The 19,809-nt window shown below is 40.4% G+C and overlaps 1 protein-coding gene across 1 annotated transcript in view; it reads left to right on the top strand.

The window, feature by feature from the left end:
* Ano4 (anoctamin 4) overlaps nucleotides 1-19,809 on the top strand; it is a 179,519-nt gene that overhangs the window by 31,650 nt on the left and 128,060 nt on the right. Inside the window, exons 5-6 of the mRNA XM_055627792.1 lie at nucleotides 7,650-7,750; nucleotides 11,112-11,156. Of these exons, the coding sequence (XP_055483767.1) occupies nucleotides 7,650-7,750; nucleotides 11,112-11,156 (146 nt within the window). The remainder of the gene's footprint in view (nucleotides 1-7,649; nucleotides 7,751-11,111; nucleotides 11,157-19,809) is intronic.

Raw genomic sequence — 19,809 nt, 5'->3', positions numbered from 1 at the left:
AGTGTGGATCACAGAGGGGGGAGGGGTAGTGTGGATCACAGAGGGGGTAGGGGGTGGTGTGGATCACAGAGCTCTCAGGGGGTAGTGTGGATCACAGAGCCGGTAGGGGGTAGTGTGGATCACAGAGCTCTCAGGGGGTAGTGTGGATCACAGAGCTGGCAGGAAGTGGTGTGGATCACAGAGGGGATAGAGGTAGTGTGGATATCTGCTGTCCAACCTCAGATCTACATTGCCCTGTAACTTCTCTAGTGCAGCCTCACACACAGCTCTGTATCTAAGCTCTCTTGTACAGTAACCTTGAAAGCATGACATCTCATCTTTTCCTGCTGTACTTGCTTTGTGCTTCTGGTCCAGGCTTCTCCTGGAAGCTCCAGACTCATGTAACAAATACTCCGTAGGCTATGTTTTCATGGGCACCGGGAGACTGACATTTCCAGAATGTCTGAGTCCACAATCTACCTGTGTTCTTCTACTCCCTACTTCTGTACATCTATATTCAAACCTGATCACCCTAACAGAAAGTGAGTGAGTGTGCGTACTTTTTTGAGAGAGAGATCATGTTTGTTAGATCATGGTAAATGGCTTCATTTATTTACTTTTTCCTTATATTGTTGCATTTAACTTTTATTTATGAAAGTCTTACATTCCAAGGCAAGGACTGTGATTTGCATACTTTTTTATTCCTAGAATCCGGTATTTAGAAGATATTAAATACATTCCTGTTGAATGAAAGAAAGAAATGAGTAATGTGTCTATTTTTGTTACAGGTAGCTCCTATGCTACTTGGTAATTTCCAGTTGTTTGTCTAAGCATATGTTTCCAGTTGTCACTAAACCATCATTTTTTGCCATCAACCTTCTACTCTAAGGAATGTTTATTGCAGCATTTTAATGATGTGACTCATTTTCACTTCTGTTCACTCTGACACTTGCATGTTTGGATTTATGTGACAAGGGACACTTAATAACAAGAAAAGACCTATTTGAAATGGCAGTGTGATCATTCAGCAGTCGAGGAAACGTGATGCATGAGTTGTGTAATTACCAGTCATTTGTTTCGCATTTATTATTTAGAGATGGAGCTCAGAAAGTATTCTGTATAGGTCAGCTGCATTAGTTACTGCTTGGATAGTTAAACACAAATCATAAACCCCATGGCACCAAATTTTCCTCATGATCATGTAAAAGGAATGATACATTTAGACACAAATGAAAACACACAGAACCCATGAATAGGTATTCATCATCATTCTTGGGAACTGGTCAACATTTTTCTCAAGATAATAAAAGTATATGTAACCGTCTCAATCCAATTTTGGTTAATTGGTAGATTATAGTTCCTTTACACAGCACTCAGGAGGCAGAGGCAGGTTGATCTCTGAGTTCAAGACTAGCCCGGTTTACAGAGTGAGTTCCAAGACAGCCAAGATTGCAATGAAAAACCCTATTTATTGTGGGTGTCCTTTGCTTCTGTTGCTTTGATTTCTAATGAAGGCTGTTCTTCTAAGATTATCCTTTGAAAGCTACTAGCAAGACAAGTCAGGGAAGGTACACCTTAAAGAAACAACTGGATAAAGTTACCTAGGGCTGTGGGCATGTGATCAGCTGCATCTGAAACAGATATTCTGTGTGTTCATGAGTCAGCCAATCTGCCTCTCTCATGAGCATGAGGGTGGGGATAAAATGAGGTAACATGTAAAAGCACTTTGACAGCATAAAGCACTATGAATAAAAGTTATGTTAGTCAGGCAGTGGTGGCACATGCCTTTAATCCCAGCAGTCAGGGGGCAGAGGCAGTGGATCTGTGAATTTAAGACCAGCCTGGTCTACACAGTGAGCTCCAAGACAGCCAGGGCTACACAGAGAAATACTGTCTAGAAAGCCTCTCCCCAAAAAGTTATTTTAATATCAAGGAAAGTAAACAAAAATAAGCTATGGTTACTTGCAAAACATCATGGACATACCACATTGGAATATTGGTAAACAAAGCAAATGTTCAAGTAAAGAACTTTTACTCCCCAAAATGTGGCATTAATAATGATCTTTAAGTGGTATATTTTAATGCATTTCTTGAATGTTTTCATGCATTTATGTAAGTTCTACTGTGATTGTTTTTTTTCCACTGCTTAGTTTATTCTCTGCAAAACTAGCCCTCAGCAAAGCCAAGGAGAAACCACCTCTAAAAACATATTGTTCCCTAAACAAAGGTTTGTCAGATTGTGTGAGTTCATCAGGTTATGCAAATCAATCACATTCCCCATGCGTTGCACTCCTGTGTTTCATCATTTTAGTCTTTTATAGGAAGATAGGTTTCCTCTTACAGGAAACCCAGCTTTGTGCTAGTGTGGCACAGTCCCTGAGAGAAACTTACACGGGAGGAAAGGTTAATTTTAGCTCACCATGTCCATGCTACATTGGCTCTTTTGCTTTTCGGTCTCCTACAAAGGCGTGGTAGCTCAAAGATGTTAACCACAGAGTGACCAGGAAGAGAACACAAAGCAGGAAGGGGCAGGTCTCTAAGGTGAAGTTCACACCCTCTCCAGTGACATAACTTCTTTTCTTTTCTGATTTATCGGGACAGGGTTTCTCTGTGTAGCCTTGGCTGTCCTGGACTCGCTTTGTAGACCATGCTGGCCTCAAATTCAGAGATCTGCCTGCCTCCACCTCCTGAATGCTGGGATTAGAGGTGTGCACCACCACCCTGAGCTGACATAACTTCTTTCTCTTGGAGTCTACCTTTTAAAAGTTCCAACACTTTCCAGTATTCCTGTAAACTGGTAAAAAGCCTTCAACTATATACTCAAAGAATTCCACTATCACAATTAAAATCTCCAGGTGACAGAGGCATGTTGATGTTACTTCTAAGTCTAGACCCTGGGAAACTGAGGCAGGGAGATCTCAAATTCAAGGCTAGGCTACATAGAAAGTTTGGGATCAGCTATCTTACAACACCCCCCAACACACACAGACAAAATGCACAACACAGACACACAATTCAAGTGAGGATAGAACAGAATCATCCCAGACTCTGAAATTTATCTTTAATATAAACAAAATAACAATGTTTTAAGAAATATAATCATTCAGATATGATCTTTCATGCATGTTATAACTTTGGAAATATACTGTGTATTGAAAAGCAAAAACTGATCTTTCCAAAAGCTTAGAACACAGACATGCCCCTGAGAAGCATAAGTATGATGCAATCATGCACAGAACAGGACTGGAGGGGTGGGAGGAGGAAAGGAGAGAGAGAGACAGAAAGAGAGAGAGAGAAAGAGGGAGGAAGGGGGTGTGTGAGCATGCACACATACTTCTGTCTGTCCTTTAGAGACACCATGATCCATGAGCTCCTTCACATTTCTCTGACTGCTTAGTTTGCACAAAGAGAATGGAGTATGATGGATCACTGCCTCACCACACTGTGGGCAGGCTCCTTATTCATGGTGACTAGCTCTGACAGCTCCGAAAGTCACTTCCTCCATAGTGCCTGCCAGCTTCCCAGGGCTCAAAGCACTCTTCTGCACTGGCCTAAACTGTTCAATTTTGCATAGACTATTTGTGTCTCATAAAAACAATGGCAGATGCTCCTCTATACCAAGCTTTGCTGCAGACACAGACTCAGAAATGCCCCTTGTCTTCAGAAGGTCCAGACATGGGGCCCAGCTTATCCCAAGTTAGAAAATAAAACCCCTCATTAGTGTGAACTTCCAGAAAGTTGAATTTTTTAGATGTCCCCTCCCCACGTCTGTGGAAATGGACACTGGCTCTTCTCTCCTGGGGGTTTCAGCATTTCATTTAAGGTACTGAGAATGAACATTGTCATTCCCATGGCACACGACTATCTGTAATTCCCATGCCAGGAAATCAAATGCCCCGTCCTGGGCTCACTTATACACATCACAAAATAATAAAATATTTAATTCTCTCGAGTAAAGATTTGCCCCAGAGAGAACATACGGTTAAGCTTCTCTTTTTATCAACTCACAAAAAACTAATGTTGATATTCTTTTCAAAACGTTTCCTTACTTTTGAGAATTTCATATACATATGAACTATGATATCAACATGCCCTTTTCCTTTCTGATTTCCCCATAGCCTCCCAACATGTCCCTCACACTTCATGTCTTTTTTATAACCCGCTAAGTCTGGTTGGTGCTGCCTATACGTGCATTGGTGTAGCGCTGTCCACTGGAGCTTGGCCATCCCTCCAGTGGCCTCAGAAAACAATGCTTTTCCCGCATGCCTGCATTTATTCTAACTGTATTCCTGGTGATGGGTATTCTGACTGGAATGGGGTGGAGTCTTAAAATAGTTTTCATTTGTGTTCTCCTGGTGGTGAAGAAGGCTGAGCACTTCTGAAAGTGTTTCCTAGCCATCTGCATTTCTTTTTTTAAAGAATTTTCCATTCAGTTATAGCAGCCATTTTTAATTGTGTTGCTTATTTTCTTAATGTTTAGCTTTAGGGATTCTTTGTGTAGTCTAGACACTAATTCTCTGTCATTAATAGCTGAAAATAATTGCTATTTTGTGGACTTCCTATTAATTCACTTCTTGGTTTCTTTTGCTGTGCTGAAGCTTTTTAGTTTCATGAGATCCCATTTGTTAGATATTGGTCTTATTTCCTGGACTACTGGAGTCTTTTCCAGTCCTCACCTATACCTGTAAGTTCTTCCTTGGTGTCTCCTGACTAGTTTTGGTTTGAAGTCTATGCTCTCAGATATTAGGATAGATATGCCTGCTTGCTCCTTAGTTCCATTTGCTTGGAGGATCTTTTCCACCCCCTTACTCTAAGGTTAAATGGTGAGGTTGTATCTCTTAGAGGCAGGAGAAGAGTTGGATCCTGTCTTCTGAGCTCTCTGTGTCTTTTTATGTGGGGAAAAGAGACCACTGATATTCAGTTATTACTGAAAGATGTATGTTAACTTCTGATATTTTGTTAACTTTGGATTGTTTTCTTATATCTCTTTTGTTTAACTGTTCTGGCATTTATTTATTCCTTATTAGCTCTTTGATGTGTTTATCTCTTCCTTCAGACTGAAGTATCCTAGTATCTGGTGTAGAGTTGCCTTAGTGGTCGTAAATTCCTTTAATCTGTTTTTATCTCTCCTTCAATTTTAATAGATGGGTTTGCTGTGTATAATATCTGAGTTGACAGCTGTGATCATTTAGAACATGAAGTATGTCCTTCCAAGACTTTCTGCCGTTAAAAGTTTCTGTTTATTAATCAGATGTTATTTTGTGAGGCCTTAAAGGCTTGACTTTTCCCTTTTGCAGCTTACAACATCTATTCTTTGTCCTATGTTTTTAGTGCTTTAATTACATTATGTCATGAGGAGATTCTTTTCTGATTCTGTGGGCAGAACTTAGGTTCATCTAGATGGGGATCTATTTCTCTGCATATGGTAGTTTCCTCCTTGACTTTACTGAAAGTCTGTTAGATGTTTTGGTATGATATTCTACTCCTTTGCCTATGCCCATAATACAAGTTCTATCTTCTCATGGTTCTCCGACTCTCTCCAGACTTTTGCCCATAGATTCTTATAAATTTATCACTGGTTCAATGACTCTACCTTGTCTTCCAGCCTTGATACTTTTTCTGTATTTCACATTCTATTTGTGGAGCTTTCTTTCCACTGAGGGTTTTATTTGGCTTATTGTTGTTTTTGTTTGTTTGTTTTGTTTTTTTTTTTGTTTTTTATTTTCACCATCATTACAGTTGGGCTTTTCATCAGTAATTCTCTTGATTGATTTCTGCTCTCCTATCTTGTGCTGACTCCCTTCTTTCATCCCTGTCTTAGATTTTTGTCTTCTTTGGGTTTTTTGAATGTAGTTGTTATCATTCTTTGAACTCTTGCTGGAAGTTCTTCCAGGTCATTCTCATTAGGGTCTGTTATTATTGGTTTGACATTTGGAAGGAGAAGATGTGTCATCTTGGATTTTCAAACTGTTCATGGATTTGCCCTGGGATTTGCACATTTCGAGTTAACTGGTTGATTGGGAGTGTGGGCCTGGGGCTGGTGGTCTGGGCACTGCTTACCTGTTAGCACCAGGAGTTAGGAGAAGTGTAGAGGGGCAGGAAAGGAGTTCAGGATCCAACACCATCTTATTTAAAGCACCAGGAGTTGGCAGATGAAGGAAGTTTAGGCATAGTGGTAAGGGTCTGGGTGGAGTATAGAGACTTAACTGTCAACAGAGACAGGAGGGCCTGATGAAGCTAACGTTCTTGAATTATCTAAAACTTGTAAGTGGCATATAGCGTGCACAGGAAGAATCTGGGTTAAACAAATGGCCACCTTACACTATAAACTTTTTGGCTCATGGTATTTCTTCTACTTCTTTCTTCTACTTGCCTCTCCCTATGGAAGGCAACATCCAAAGAAAGATTTTGCAGCTGGTTGTTCACATCCTTCTTTCCACAGGCAAAGACCAAAATCTGTTGGGTGTGTATCAGGGTGTGAAGTTCTAGTTGACTTCCCAGTCTAAGTAGTTTGTTGATTTAAAAGCCCTGAAAGACACAGGGCTTTGGGAAAAGGTGGCCCCACACCAGCCTAGCTTCAAATCCTGTGTCTCACTGTACCTCCTTCTCCATATACTCCCTTAACAACTTCTGTTTTCCTTTGTCAGCTGAGAGTATTTTTCCTTTTCTTTACTCTGTTGGGGAGAAGGTATAAGTGTGTGTTGTATGTGCATGTTTGTGTGACTGTTTGCATGTGTGTGGACTCACATATGTAGGGCCATGTGGAGGGACTAAAGGTTGCCATCAGGTTTTTTTCCTTGATAGCTTTCCACTGTTTTCTTAGGCAGGGTCTTTTGCTGAGCCTAGACCTCACACACTCATTACTGCCTCCACAGTGCTAGGATTATAGCTGGGTCATACCAATCTGGCTTTTATGTGGGTTCTGGGGACATGAACTCCAGTCCTCATGCTTATATGACAAGAGCTTTATCTACTGAGCCACCTCTTGACTCTCCTCTTCTTTAAATAAATCTCTTCCTTATAACTTATTTTCCACTAAGAAGCCACAGTGATCTTTGAACTCCAAAACCAACATGGCTTTCTTATGTTCTAACAATGAGATCCAACAGCTTAAGGAAGGGCTGCATATTCTCCTCTGCTCTGTTTTCAAACCTCTAATGCTGCTCCTCCATACTTCACATGTCTGGGCATGAGCCTTTCCCTTGAACAAACCAAGCTCATGGCCTTGGCACACAATTCACACTGTCTTCTCGGCTGGTTCCTGTGCCTCCTTCAGTTCTCAGCTCAGTCACCTCTACAGAGAGGCCTTTTCTTGACCTCTTATCTAAAGTAGCATGTGCCTTCACCCCACAACGCTTTTCCACCATATTTTTATCTTCAGAATATTTACCACTACCTGAATTTAAACCAGTTTTGGCATATGTTCCTTTTAAATATTTATGGAGAGTGTAAATATCACTCTTTATTTTTTTATTCACTGCTGGGTCTTCAGTGCTTGACACAGGGGAGTATTTGTTGAATGAAGATAGGCATACTTTAAGGGACTGGCTTATTGTCAAAGAATGCCCCCAAATTGTAAACTCCAAGTTCCTACATTCCAAGTTCCAGCAGCATTTAAACTGTGGGAGGTTTGATTACTTTTCAATTTAGTTTCTTTTTTTCTATTTCAGTCCTCTCTAATAAATAGTGACATTATCTTTGTGAAGTTGCATGCCCCATGGGAAGTCCTTGGAAGATATGCAGAGCAAATGAATGTAAGGATGCCTTTCAGGTAGGTATAAATGTGTTTCTCCTTCCTCCCTTTCTCTCTCTCTCTCTTTCTTTCTCTGCTGTTGCTGCTGCTGCTGCTTTACTATAAATCTAATAACATTCTCTCTTGTAACAAAAAAAAATCATAGCTCAGGCTGAAAAAGCCATTAAAGCAGAAATTTTTTCTAATGTTTAGAAAATGCATGCCCACAGTGACTCCTTTTTGCTATCAAGTAGCATTTCCAAGTGGCATTTGCATTTTGAAAGTGCCATTTCTAGAATTTCTGTATAGTGCTGCTTTGAACAGCAAGGCACTATGTACTGTGGTCTTTACTGACCAGGTGAAAAAAAATTTTTAAATCTGTTTTCAAAGAAATAAGTTCAAGAAATTCCATAAAACGTGATCTCTTAAAATAACCTATACTTTAAAATAAAGAAGTCATAATTCTATACAAGCACAGATAATAGGGATGAATAAAGATTCTTTGTATGGGTTGCTAGGTTGTTTACGAGGATGAGGATAAATTTGCCTTCATCTCACAGTAACTATTCTTATTTCATTATAGTTGAGGAAATGTGGTCTTCATTTGTCAGAAAAAAACAAAATGAGATAGTAACTGTGATATTACAAATTCAAAGTATATGTGCTTGGGGAAAGTGGAGTGCAGGGGGAGGGGAATCAGCAGTAGAATTTGCTAAAAGGAGAAATGATTTAGTGCCAAGGACAGTTCAAGAGTGATTTGTGTTAACTACCTTGGGTTTTCAGCTTGCCAGTGAGACCAAGAGAGATGGCAAGAATTAGGCAGGATGGTATCAACTACACAAAATGCCTCTTAGTGGGCTGTGAATGTTATGGAAGCCAGCAGTCTGCTAAGCTCAGACTGGGGAGTGGGGGTAGGGAGCAGGAAGAAGAGAGAGAGAGAGAGAGAGAGAGAGAGAGAGAGAGAGAGAGGTTTAGAGATTTACTGAAGGCCAATTTCCATTGATAAGCCATAATATATCTCTCAGAACATCTTTGTATATTGGTCTTTATGTCCTAATATCAAGTCAAAATATAGGCTAGGGTTTTCAGCATCTGGTTTTCTGGAGGCAAAATTCTCAAAACAGATAAGCCTAGTTCTGGTCTTATGATTTATTTCTGTACTTGAAATGTTGAAAAAGAGATCTGGGAACAAAAGAACCAGCATGCACACACACACACACACACACACACACACATATATGTACATACACACACATACACACAAACAAGCATATATACATATACTTACATGCAAATGCAAATACACAATAAAGAAGAAAGGAAAACAATTGTGCTGAAAGCTGTGAGGATAAAATAATTAAATTCCATGATTTAACAATGATATAAAACTGTCTAATATGGACTCATACCGTATCATGCTTAGGAAGAAAAAGGAAAAGAAAGCACTCTAAATTACATTTAGGTAGAAATTGATATCTCTTCCCCAGCTTAAGACTTACAACACCTTTAGCAAGAACACACCTCCATGATGAAGAGCCTAAGGAGACAGAACCTGAATCATGTTAACACAAAGGCAAACCTCCTAGTACTTGGAAGGACTTCACATCCAAAGGGCCTGGCCTCGCATGATAGAAAATATATTGCATGTACATTTGAAGCCCACAGAGAATGTGGCCTCAAGTAGCATGAATAGTTTTCTTATGCAATATTAAGAGATTCTGAGAAAAGCAGTAAGATGAAAATGATTTTGAATAATAATCTGCTTTCAGTTGCAGAAATTCCTACAGGAAAACGATTTGAGGAGAAAATGTGTTATGTGCAACAGTAATTGGCCTCATTAATATTGATATGGTTTTACCTGAGCCTAGCATCCCCCATTACAACCTGAAGCTTGCAAACCTTCAGGAGCCTCCCTTGTCCTCGCTTTCACACATGGCTCTAGCCTGAGGTGCATGTGTTTCCAAAGAAGGAATTTTCCCACTTTTTTTTGGAACATGTTCCAATTCAGCTGAACTCAAATGTTCCAAAGAATCTTTCTTGATTTGTTACTTTCAGTAGATGGTACTGCTAAATCTCAGGTTTAGTTTTATTCCACAATTATTAAAATGAAATGGAAATTGGCTTTTTGTGGGAAATTTTTAATAAACCTGCTTCTTGAGTACCTAAGTTTCCATAAACTTGTGGTTTAAAAATAATAGATGGATTTTGGGAAATTGTAGGTTTAATGAAAGTTGGGCCTAGAGCACAGTGTCTCCCACATACCCCCCTTTACAGTCCTACCCACATCTCATATTAGTGTGGGGATGTGTATTGCAGTTGATGGACCAATATCAGCATACTGTTAACTAAAGTCTAAAGCTTATGTCTCACTCATATACAGGTTTATAAACATATCCCATCATGTAGAATTATATAAAAATCATATAATACATCATGCATATTCATACAGAACATGATGTCCTAAAAACCCCATGTTTTATACCTGCCCTTTCCTTCTGCCTGCCCCAAACCTCTGGCTTTGTATTCTCTGCAATTACTGGCTTAAATGCTGCAGATTTTTTTTAATGTATATATAGAAAATCCCCTTTTTGCATAAGTGACATAGACTAGTGACCAAATACAGGAACTGCCTCAATTTCATGACTAATCCGTTAGTAGACACCTGAACTATAGAGAAGAGATTGGGTTCAATCAAGTGTCCAATACACATGCTCTCTATTCAAATTACACCCAGAATTCTCATTCAAACACTTTTTAAGTTAATTAAAGTGCGGCAACATAGCAGACCATTATTGTGTCCCATTCTTTCTTTCTTTTTCCCCTAGAGTCTAGTATTTTTACTTGTTTAGTTTAAGTATAAGCACTCAGGTGATTCTGGCCATGAGATATTTATAGTTGATACTGCTGCAATCTTATATTAGATGTGAAATATATGATTATTGTATATCTCTGTTGAAAACTTGATAAAAGTGTTCTGTAAACCCAAATTGCTATATAAATATTACCTTAATATCATAGCACGTCTGTTAAATTATGTATGTTGCCCCTAGTCCATCTCTGAGTTTCCATGGATGAAAGTGGACTTCCACTGAATCTGTGCAAAATACTAATCTCCCCGACTCATCACTCGCCTGCACCTGTGCTGTAGGCCAGATGCTCCCTGCAAACTTAGAGCAGTGAGAGGAAGAGAAGGTGATGGGAACCATTCCGTAGGGTTTATGACTCAAAGTGCATGCCCTGTTGTCCGTACTATATTTCTCACTGTTAATCTCTCTTTAGTTTTTTCTTCTTCACCTCTTACAGGCTTCTATCTTCAATCTCCTTTCCTTCCTTGCTAGTTCAAACTGTAACTGACGATGGGTTTTCTTCTCGACTGGCTTCATTTTTGCTGTTCTTCCAGGAGAAAAATCTATTACCTGCCCCGTCGATACAAGTTCATGAGCAGGTTAGTAGCACTCTCCGTACTGACAGTGTTGTCTGCTGACTCCTGTACCCTAATAATGACAAGGAGCAACAAGCCCAGGAAGACATCACATGAGAGAATGACTACCAGGCCCATTCCAAAAAGAGCCTTTTCACATTAGCCTGGAAAAAAACTGTTTTTCTCAGAGTCCGCCCCTTCATCTGCACACCTGGGAGCAAGGCACGTTGCCTGCAGTTGGGTTGAGGTTGTTATCCGTACAGCCTGACCTGTAAAACAGTTGCCCCATATCCCAGCCAAGCAGATAAATTTCGGTCTCAAAGTGATTGTTTTCCGCATGAATTTCTCCCTGCACTATATGTAATTTGAGCGTTTGAAGTGAAAATGGTCACCCTGTCAAAAAGCTGGTAGCTACTCCTCCGTCAGGGGAGAGTCCTTGGTATTGGTGAGATTTGGCTAATACCATATTCATATTCACATTGTACTGTCGCTAGAGAGCCCGAGGCACTCTACATGGAAAAAGGAACCCGCTGGGTGAGCATTATCTTTACGGTAGTTTGTATACTTCCAAAGCTTGTTTTCCTTGTTGTTCTGTTAGAAGCCAAGGGAAATGGAAGATGTTAGTCGTGTTCTCTATTTGGCTTCAGTTTGTGATCAGTTGGTGACTCTAACTTCAAATTTTTAATCAATCTTATAGGTCTATTCCCCTGAACCTAACTGATGGCTTACATGGGGAACCTTTGGGTTTCTCTGAAAATCATTTCAATAATTCAACTCAGTGAAATTCAATATTTAGATCCAGTGTTTATAGTTTATATAAAATATAAAGAATATATACGATATGAAACACAAATCCTTTATATTCTATTTATATTCTGTGTGGAATGGTAAGTATCGTGCTTTGGTGGATCCTCAAGTCTGCATGTATGAGCAGAGTCTAGTAAGAGAAGCATCAGCTTCGCAGAAACTAACATGTTGTGGCTTCTCAAAATATTCTCTGAATAACTCTTCTGTTAGGCAATGGATATGGCATTTTCACTCACCAGGATTTGGATTACTGCTTTACCATGCAATGTTTTTCTGTAGAAGTCTCATACAACACTTCAGCCCATGCAAATAGTTCTCAAATTTTAGCCAGCAACAAAATTACCTGGAGAATTTTAAAGCACAGGTGTTTAGGCCCCACCCCACATTTCTGTTTCCGCATCTATAGAATGAACACACTTCCTTTATGCCACATGGGATTCCTGAGGGGTCCCTGTGTTCATAAGTAGTATCTGTTAGTGATTGCTGTTGGGGATATCTGTGAAAATAATCTCAGGTATGTGTATACCTCCTATCCTTCCCTATCTTCTGAGCTTTAAAAATTTTTTTTTTATTAATTACAGTTTATTCACTTTGTATCCCCCCTGTAGCTCCCTTCCTCCTCCCAATCCTACCCTCCTTCCCCCTTCTCCACCCATGTCCCTCCCCAAGTCCACTGATAGGGGAGGTATCTCACTCTGTTCTTGTTGCCTCTAACAAATACTCTACGTCTATTAAGTCCTGATTTTATTTGCCAGGTAATGATTTATATTCCATATGGTCTCCATATGTGTACTATATTTGCATGGCTGTGTGACTTGTACCTTAGGGTCATACTGGGCGCTGCAATTCTCAAATTCTGCATGTGATGTTCCAGGGTAACATCTAGAATCCAGTTGATGCTCCTCACTCCCACTGCCATTCCTTAGCTTGGCTTTAACTATCTCTTCCCTATTTTAGATTATCTTATATTCTCGCCTCTGTTCTGACTCCTTTGGAATTGTTCTTATGGCCAAAATGAAGTCAAAAGGTTTGGCTTAAACACAGACCTGTATAAATTTTCTTCATTTGCATCTGGCCTTTTTCCTTTATCCATATTAATATATTATGCCAGCTTGGATTTACATATTATTGCAGAGTAGTTCTTCTGGTAAGTTCTTTCTTTATTCTCACCAAGATAATGCATACCTGGTCCTCAAAGCTCAGTTCCCACAACTGGACTTTTTGAGCAGGTCAAAGATACCCCTTTCTTTCCTCCTATGGATACCTTTTATCCCCATCAACTCATGTTGCAATCTACTGCAGAGACCCCATCTTCTCACCAAGATGATATGGAAAGCCAAGGATAACACAGTCTGTTTCACATTTTTAGCATCAAGTACTCAATATGTGGGGTAAATGAATTTATGAATCTCATACATGTGTAAAAGGAGTGGGAGAAAGTTGGCCACAAAGAAAAAAGTAAAGGAAAACCAACTCTGGCTAAAATGGGAGATAATGACTTTTGACTGAAATATTTTCTTAACAATGGAAGATAGGTAGGTCATAAAGACTTAAATGATGGCAAAAAAAAAAATAGAATTTCAAAGTTGGGTAAGATATCAATGACAGCAAGTAAGATCATTCATGAAACTTAAACCTCTGCTTTGTGGTCATCCAGTTCATATTTGAACATGCTGGAAAGAGGGGACATCCATAGTCCATTTGTCAGCAGCTCCAATGACTAGAAAATTCTTTAAAATAAGCCATAATGGTCATTCTCTCTCTTGCTCACTCACTCTCTCATTCTCTAGTGCTCCCTTTAGAGCTCTTTCTCCCTCTCTGTTTCCCTCTACTCATTTTTCTCCTTTTCTCTTTAGCTTTCATTTTTCAAATCACAGTCTGCCTCCCAAATAGACTAACCCATATGCCAAAAAAAGCAAAGTAGGTAAAATTGTGAAACTTTAGGCAAAAGGGTTAGCATTTTACAAGTGTTTGAAAAACTGAAAATTAAGAATAATATTTCCTTACTTATGAGTAAGAAAAATACAGCTGGAGGTAAAGGAAGAATAGAAACCCAGAAGGTATATATGTATGATGAGGAAGATAGTGATTTTCTTTTTAGTAATTCTGCATTATAACTCAGTAGATTGGGGGGGAGGCATTGGTGTCCTGGAGGCCACTGGAACTAATGGTGAAGCCATCCAAATGAAATGTAAAGCTAGATACCAACAGGATGTCAGTGGCACAGAAGCTATAACTCTGGCCAGGAGAATGTGTGGGGTTTCCTGAGAAAGATATAAAGAGTGAAGAGATCTGGCGGTGTTTTCTTTTTAAAACCTGCATTAAGAGGACCAGAAGAGACAGAAGAGGAGTCTGTGAGCAGACGGGGAACGGAGAGCAGGTGATGTCAACAGCACTAGAAAAAAGTTTTCATAGAGATATATATTCTTCAGCTTCTCACTGGTGCTAATGAAGGAGAATCTATTTAGAACATTTGCAAGTCCTTAACAATGGCCATAGTAGCAGTCTCTGTGGTATGGTGTTCTGAAATATTATGCATCAGGATTATTCAACAGCTATTAAAAATGCTGATGTTGGTTCCATCCTCAGGGTTTCTGATTCAATAAGTCTAAAGCAGCTGATAAATTGTATTTCTCTTAAACACTAAATGATGTGAGGAGAGAGCCATGTTTTTGTTGTTGTTGTTGTTGTTGTATCTTTTTGGTTTTTGAGACAGAATTTCACTCTGTATTCAGGCTGGCCTGAAATTCACCATGTAGCCCAGGCTAACCTAGAACATGCAGAGATCCTTATTCTTCAGCCTCCCGTATTTTGAGATTACAGGCACACAGCACACACTGGGCCAAAGAACATTTTTAGAAGTCCTAACTCTAGAATGGAAGTTATAAGGAAAGGTTCAGAGGCTGTGTGTGCTCACTGCAGCCTTTATAAGCAATACAGAAGAAGGATTTAGAAGAAGGGGCAGGATTTATAACAAGAGTCCACAGAGGAGAAGCAGAGGAGGCTTAATTTATGGCCAAACACGTTCTTCACGTGTAAAGAGGATAGTTTGAGGGAATACGAGCTTGCTTCTAGAGCTGCAATAATGGCTTGATAAACTTTTTTTCTTAGACTGAAAAAGTTGGTGCTCAGTGCAGAAATAACAGTCTTGAAAGAATTAAGACAATTGAACATACTGGAAGCTTGTGCCAGAATAAAAGGAAAAGCAACCCCAGTTATGGTGGTATGATATGGACTGGGCAAGCCTCTCTGGATATAATCTTCATTGCTGCCATGCAGCATTCTGTTTTGCATACCACTAGAGTCATGGGACTTTCTGAAGTTCAGTGTCTAGTGGCTATTTTAAAATGCAGTTAAGAAGAAAGTGTGATATCCATTTTACTCAGTGATTCATCCCAGGATCCACTAATTGAAATGATGAAGAGCGTCCACCCCCTTGTAGCTAACTCTGAAATTCAAGTTCAAAGGCACAGCTGCCATCTGTGGTATTAATAGAACCCCAGCAACAAAACACTTGACTTTTAGTATTCTGAAATTCTCCTGGCATACCATCTGTAGGTATTCAATTTATTGTTTAATTTCATCTATATGAATTATGATTAATCCCATTAACCCATGAAAGGACTCTCCAACCCAACTTGTCTCCTTTAATTATGAACGTATCAATAAGTCTAGGTTTTGAGCAAGAATAAAACATTTTTATAAACATTTTTATTTCAAAAGCTCAGCAACTCTCATAAAACATCCTAATGTAGTTTAGATTTATATATTTGCAATAAATGCTCTTTTAATCCATGTACATGGTCTATTAAACACTGCTTTGATTCCAATCTCTAGGCAGGTTTACAGATATTATAAATTATCTATCCAATAAAGGGAGAGAATTTATCATCTTTTCTTTGCCTGATTTTATTTCTAGGATAAAATGATCCTAGAAAACAATCTTCAGAAAAATATTACAAAGTAACAAATGTGATTATTGTGGGCAGTTATAGTTGAAGTCTTATAAATCTCCCTTTCTTCCACCCCCACTATGGGCCTTCTGCCTGAGTTTATTCTGTATTATACTGGACAGAGGGAGCTGGTCTCTATGCATAATGGGCTGTGTTTATTACAATCGTATCAGATGGGCATACAGGCAGAATGAGAAATGGCTTGTATTTTTCCATCTCTACTATTAAAATTTAATATGTGCAAATGTCCCAGGGCCCTTAGACTCATCCATAAGGTATTTAGGCTATGGTCCAAATAGGAGCCCTGTGACCTAAAAGAATGGTGTTAGCTTCCAAAGACCTAATTCCTATCCAAGGAGATACTATGAATGAAAAGGACTTGGCTCTAAGAAGAGGAAAAAGAAACCCAAGCCTCCTGTTGATTGTTGGAAGTCTAGAAGGACTTCACTTCCAACAGATGAGGGCTATGAGCTATGTCTCCTAAGAAAAACTACCAACCAAAGCTCATCCATAGCTTCCTTCTATCATATCACCTCTCAAAATGTTCTGTTAGAAACGTGGTCTGTAATATGCTGGTCTAGGGAAAAGGTGCTATCTCTAATGAGGGCCTGTTTCACTCCTGCACTAAGGGCTCTAGGAGCATTGCAGAAAGAGGGGCTGGAAGAGTGTAGGAGCCAGAGGATTGGAAACTTGCTGTGAGACTCTGCCTCCAAGCAATGTCAGGAGCTGTAGCCATATTCTCACCACCTGACCACACAGACACAAGCTGAACAAGGATGACACCACTGAACATACTAAACAGGATGGGGAGGCCTGTGAGGCCTCATCCCTGTATTCACAAAGAACTAGAGGCAACTGAAGAATGCTGGGAGTGAGAAAGGAGTTCTTCCCCAGGGAAGAACTCACCAATCGATTGTCCAGTGCCATATAGTCAGCCCTGAAAACATGCATACAAGGAACGTTGAACAGAATTAACAGGTTATATTGAAGAATGTACATGTGTATACATATAGGCATGCTACAACAATTGGAAAAAAAGAAGAAAGGAGGGGGGGCTGGGTTTGAAGGGAGGAAAGAGAAGAGAGAAATGAAATTACATCATAATCTCAAAACTAAAAACTTAAAATAGACGTGCTGTTTCATAAATTTGGTCTGACCAAGTCATCATTGTTGACTTCCTGAAGGCATTTTGGGCTCAAAGGAAAAGAGTTTTTCTTCTCATCTTTCAGGATATACCGACAGCTGCTAAGTTGGAATCCTGCATAGAGATAATTTATGGGGGCCTTTGGCAGGTCAGCATGTAGAGAAGGTACATTGCATGTGACATTTTTTGTAGTCACCACCACTCATAAGGGTCCCAAGGTTTGCATGAAGCTTTCCTAAGACCCTCCAGGGGAAGCCATTCACTCAGAGCTGGCGCCTGCTTATTTGCTTGGGTTGCTTTTCCAGTATTTTCCTAGAATCTTACCTGCCACAGAAGCCAGGAAACCCCAGACTCACCATCCAAAGATATTTCTGTAAAAATAACTCCCCTTGTAGCTCAGATATTAGCTTGTGTTCTGGGCAGACTTGCTCAAGTGGATCCATCGTCTCTTTATTGATTTGCCTGTGTAGTCTGTAAGAGGGTGTTTGCTCAGCAAATAGGATAAACAGACCAAAGTGACAACATATCCAAACAAAATCAATGCTAAACACCAAGCCCAGGCTTCTGTGGTGTTCCCTCACACAGCTCTGGGCAATGGAGACTTTGGGAAGTGAGCTGCAATCCTTTTCTAAGAGATGAATGGGATGCCTTCTGGTTAACTCAGTTAGGCACTTTTACATATCACAGTAAATCTCAGCTTTTCCTGCTCGGAGATGTTTGTGAGGACTGATGACTGTCCACCCCCTTCCCATATAGAGAATGAGTGTAACCTTTTAATTTCTATTGGGACTCTGTACTTCAAAATCCTGTCATCATCATCGTCTTTATCCTATGAACCAGCACTAAGTGGAGCCCTTTGTACATCAGGGGATTGTGTAAGCGTTGGCGTTCACTGTCTTGATTACTGCTCACACCATCTTACGTGACAGGCACCATTAGCTCAGGCAGGCTTAGTCACGCACACTCAGCCAGCAGCTCCCTCAGCTAGCAAACTACGCAGCTACACTGTGAGTCAGCCTCTAGCTCACTCTACACTTACCCCTGCACGCGGAAGACTTCATTGCGACACAGAAGGTTCCTCAGTATGCTACTTTACAATGATATCTCCGTGATATTATTGCCCAACCCCCACCAACAAAGGAGTATTAGCAGAAAGAACCCATAATTAGTGGCCATTTTGGAGATGACGGCAAGAAAGCTCAGTGAGGATGAATGGCTTATTATAGGTCTGACGGGTACACAGACAAGCCAGAGAATTACAGCATGAACAGTGTGCTTTCCAGCCCACTGGCTTTCATTCTGTTTTTCTCCTTTGCGTGGTGGAAGTCTGAGATTGGCAGTTTGGAAAGCCGAAATGTATTGGTGAGAGCAGCCCAAGGGAGCTCGCATTCCTGTGTCCTTGCACAGAGACATGGACTGTTTTCCTGCCGGGGAGGCAGGAGCACACCTGTGGAGTGGCAAGCTTACCTTGGAAGCCTGGCTAGCCACAGCCCGGCCTCTAGGGCAGGTCAGACCAGCACTGGAATTAAGCACTGCACCCACATAACACATTACCACATGCTGTGCTGCGCAGAGCAACCTAAAATTATTTACCTGATTTGTTAAGTCAGAAGTCCTATGTGTGGGGTTGTCAATTGACTTCTTTGCTCAGCGTCTTCAAAGGCCACAATGAAGGTATAGGTCAGCCTGGCCTCTTATCTGGACCACCAGGAAAGGGAATCTGCATGCAGGCTTCTTTATATTGCTGACACGGTCCCACTGAAACCAATGTCCTTGCAGACTCTTAGTCTGTACTTCTGAAAGCGAGGCATCCTAGAAAGGCACCCATGTGGGGCACATCACTCTTTTACTCCCCCACCTCCTCCTCTGCTGTGTTTCTCCTGCATCCATCCAGAAACCGTTCCCTAACATTTCAGCTTCTCGTGTCCTTAATTTGATCCCATCGCACTCATCCAGAATGTTCTTTAACCCTGCCTCGATCTGCAAAAGCTCTTGTACCACAGAGCCCAATACACAAATCCTTGGTGTTGGCGTGAGAACACCTTTGGGAACAGTTCTGCCAACCAGGAGAAATTACACAAGCTACTGTGATTGCTGGTGTCTGTCACTGTGAAAAGCATAGATTGTGGAGTAGGTCTTCTGGTACTGGACTGGGCCGGCTTCACCTGCATCTGTGAAGTCTTCCCAGTGAAAGCAGACCAGCCCCGTACTCCGCACCCAGCATGTGTCTCAGTTTTATTTGAAGAGTATTCTTTTTAATATCTTCCTTTCACTATAGTGTTTTGCTTTGCTTATTTGTCTGCTTTTGATTTATAAGGCAGGGTCTTGGGTAGCACAGGCTGGCCTTGAACTCCTAATCCTCCTGCTGTTTTCCAAGTGCTTGGATTGCAGCATTACAGTGTTTTAAAAATCCAGTTCTTTCTATTATTATTAAATTGCAGCCCCTCCTCCTCTCTTCCTGGTCCCACCCTCGGTCCCACCCTTTTACCTCTCCCCTTCTTCTCAGAAAAGGGGAACTCCTACCCCGTACCAACCCACCCTGGCTCTTTTGCTTCCTCTCACTTTCCTTGCAGTCCTGTGTGCTCCTTTAGAAATCCTTGATGCTTGCTCGGTGTCTAAAAACTTCTCCAAAGCTTTTCACATACATCATCAATCATGAACTTACTAAATACCCTGGGGATCAAAAAGTTGATGATTATGATGGTGACAATGATGCCCTTTACTAATGTTACCCTGTTTCATAACTCTTAATTCAGGAAGGCTAGTGGCATTG

Source organism: Psammomys obesus, unplaced genomic scaffold (genome assembly GCF_907164565.1).
Source record: "Psammomys obesus unplaced genomic scaffold, mPsaObe1.curated_primary_1811, whole genome shotgun sequence".
Taxonomy (NCBI): Eukaryota; Metazoa; Chordata; class Mammalia; order Rodentia; family Muridae; genus Psammomys; species Psammomys obesus.
Note: the sequence above shows the minus strand (reverse complement) of the source record. Positions and strands in the feature narration are given on the sequence as shown.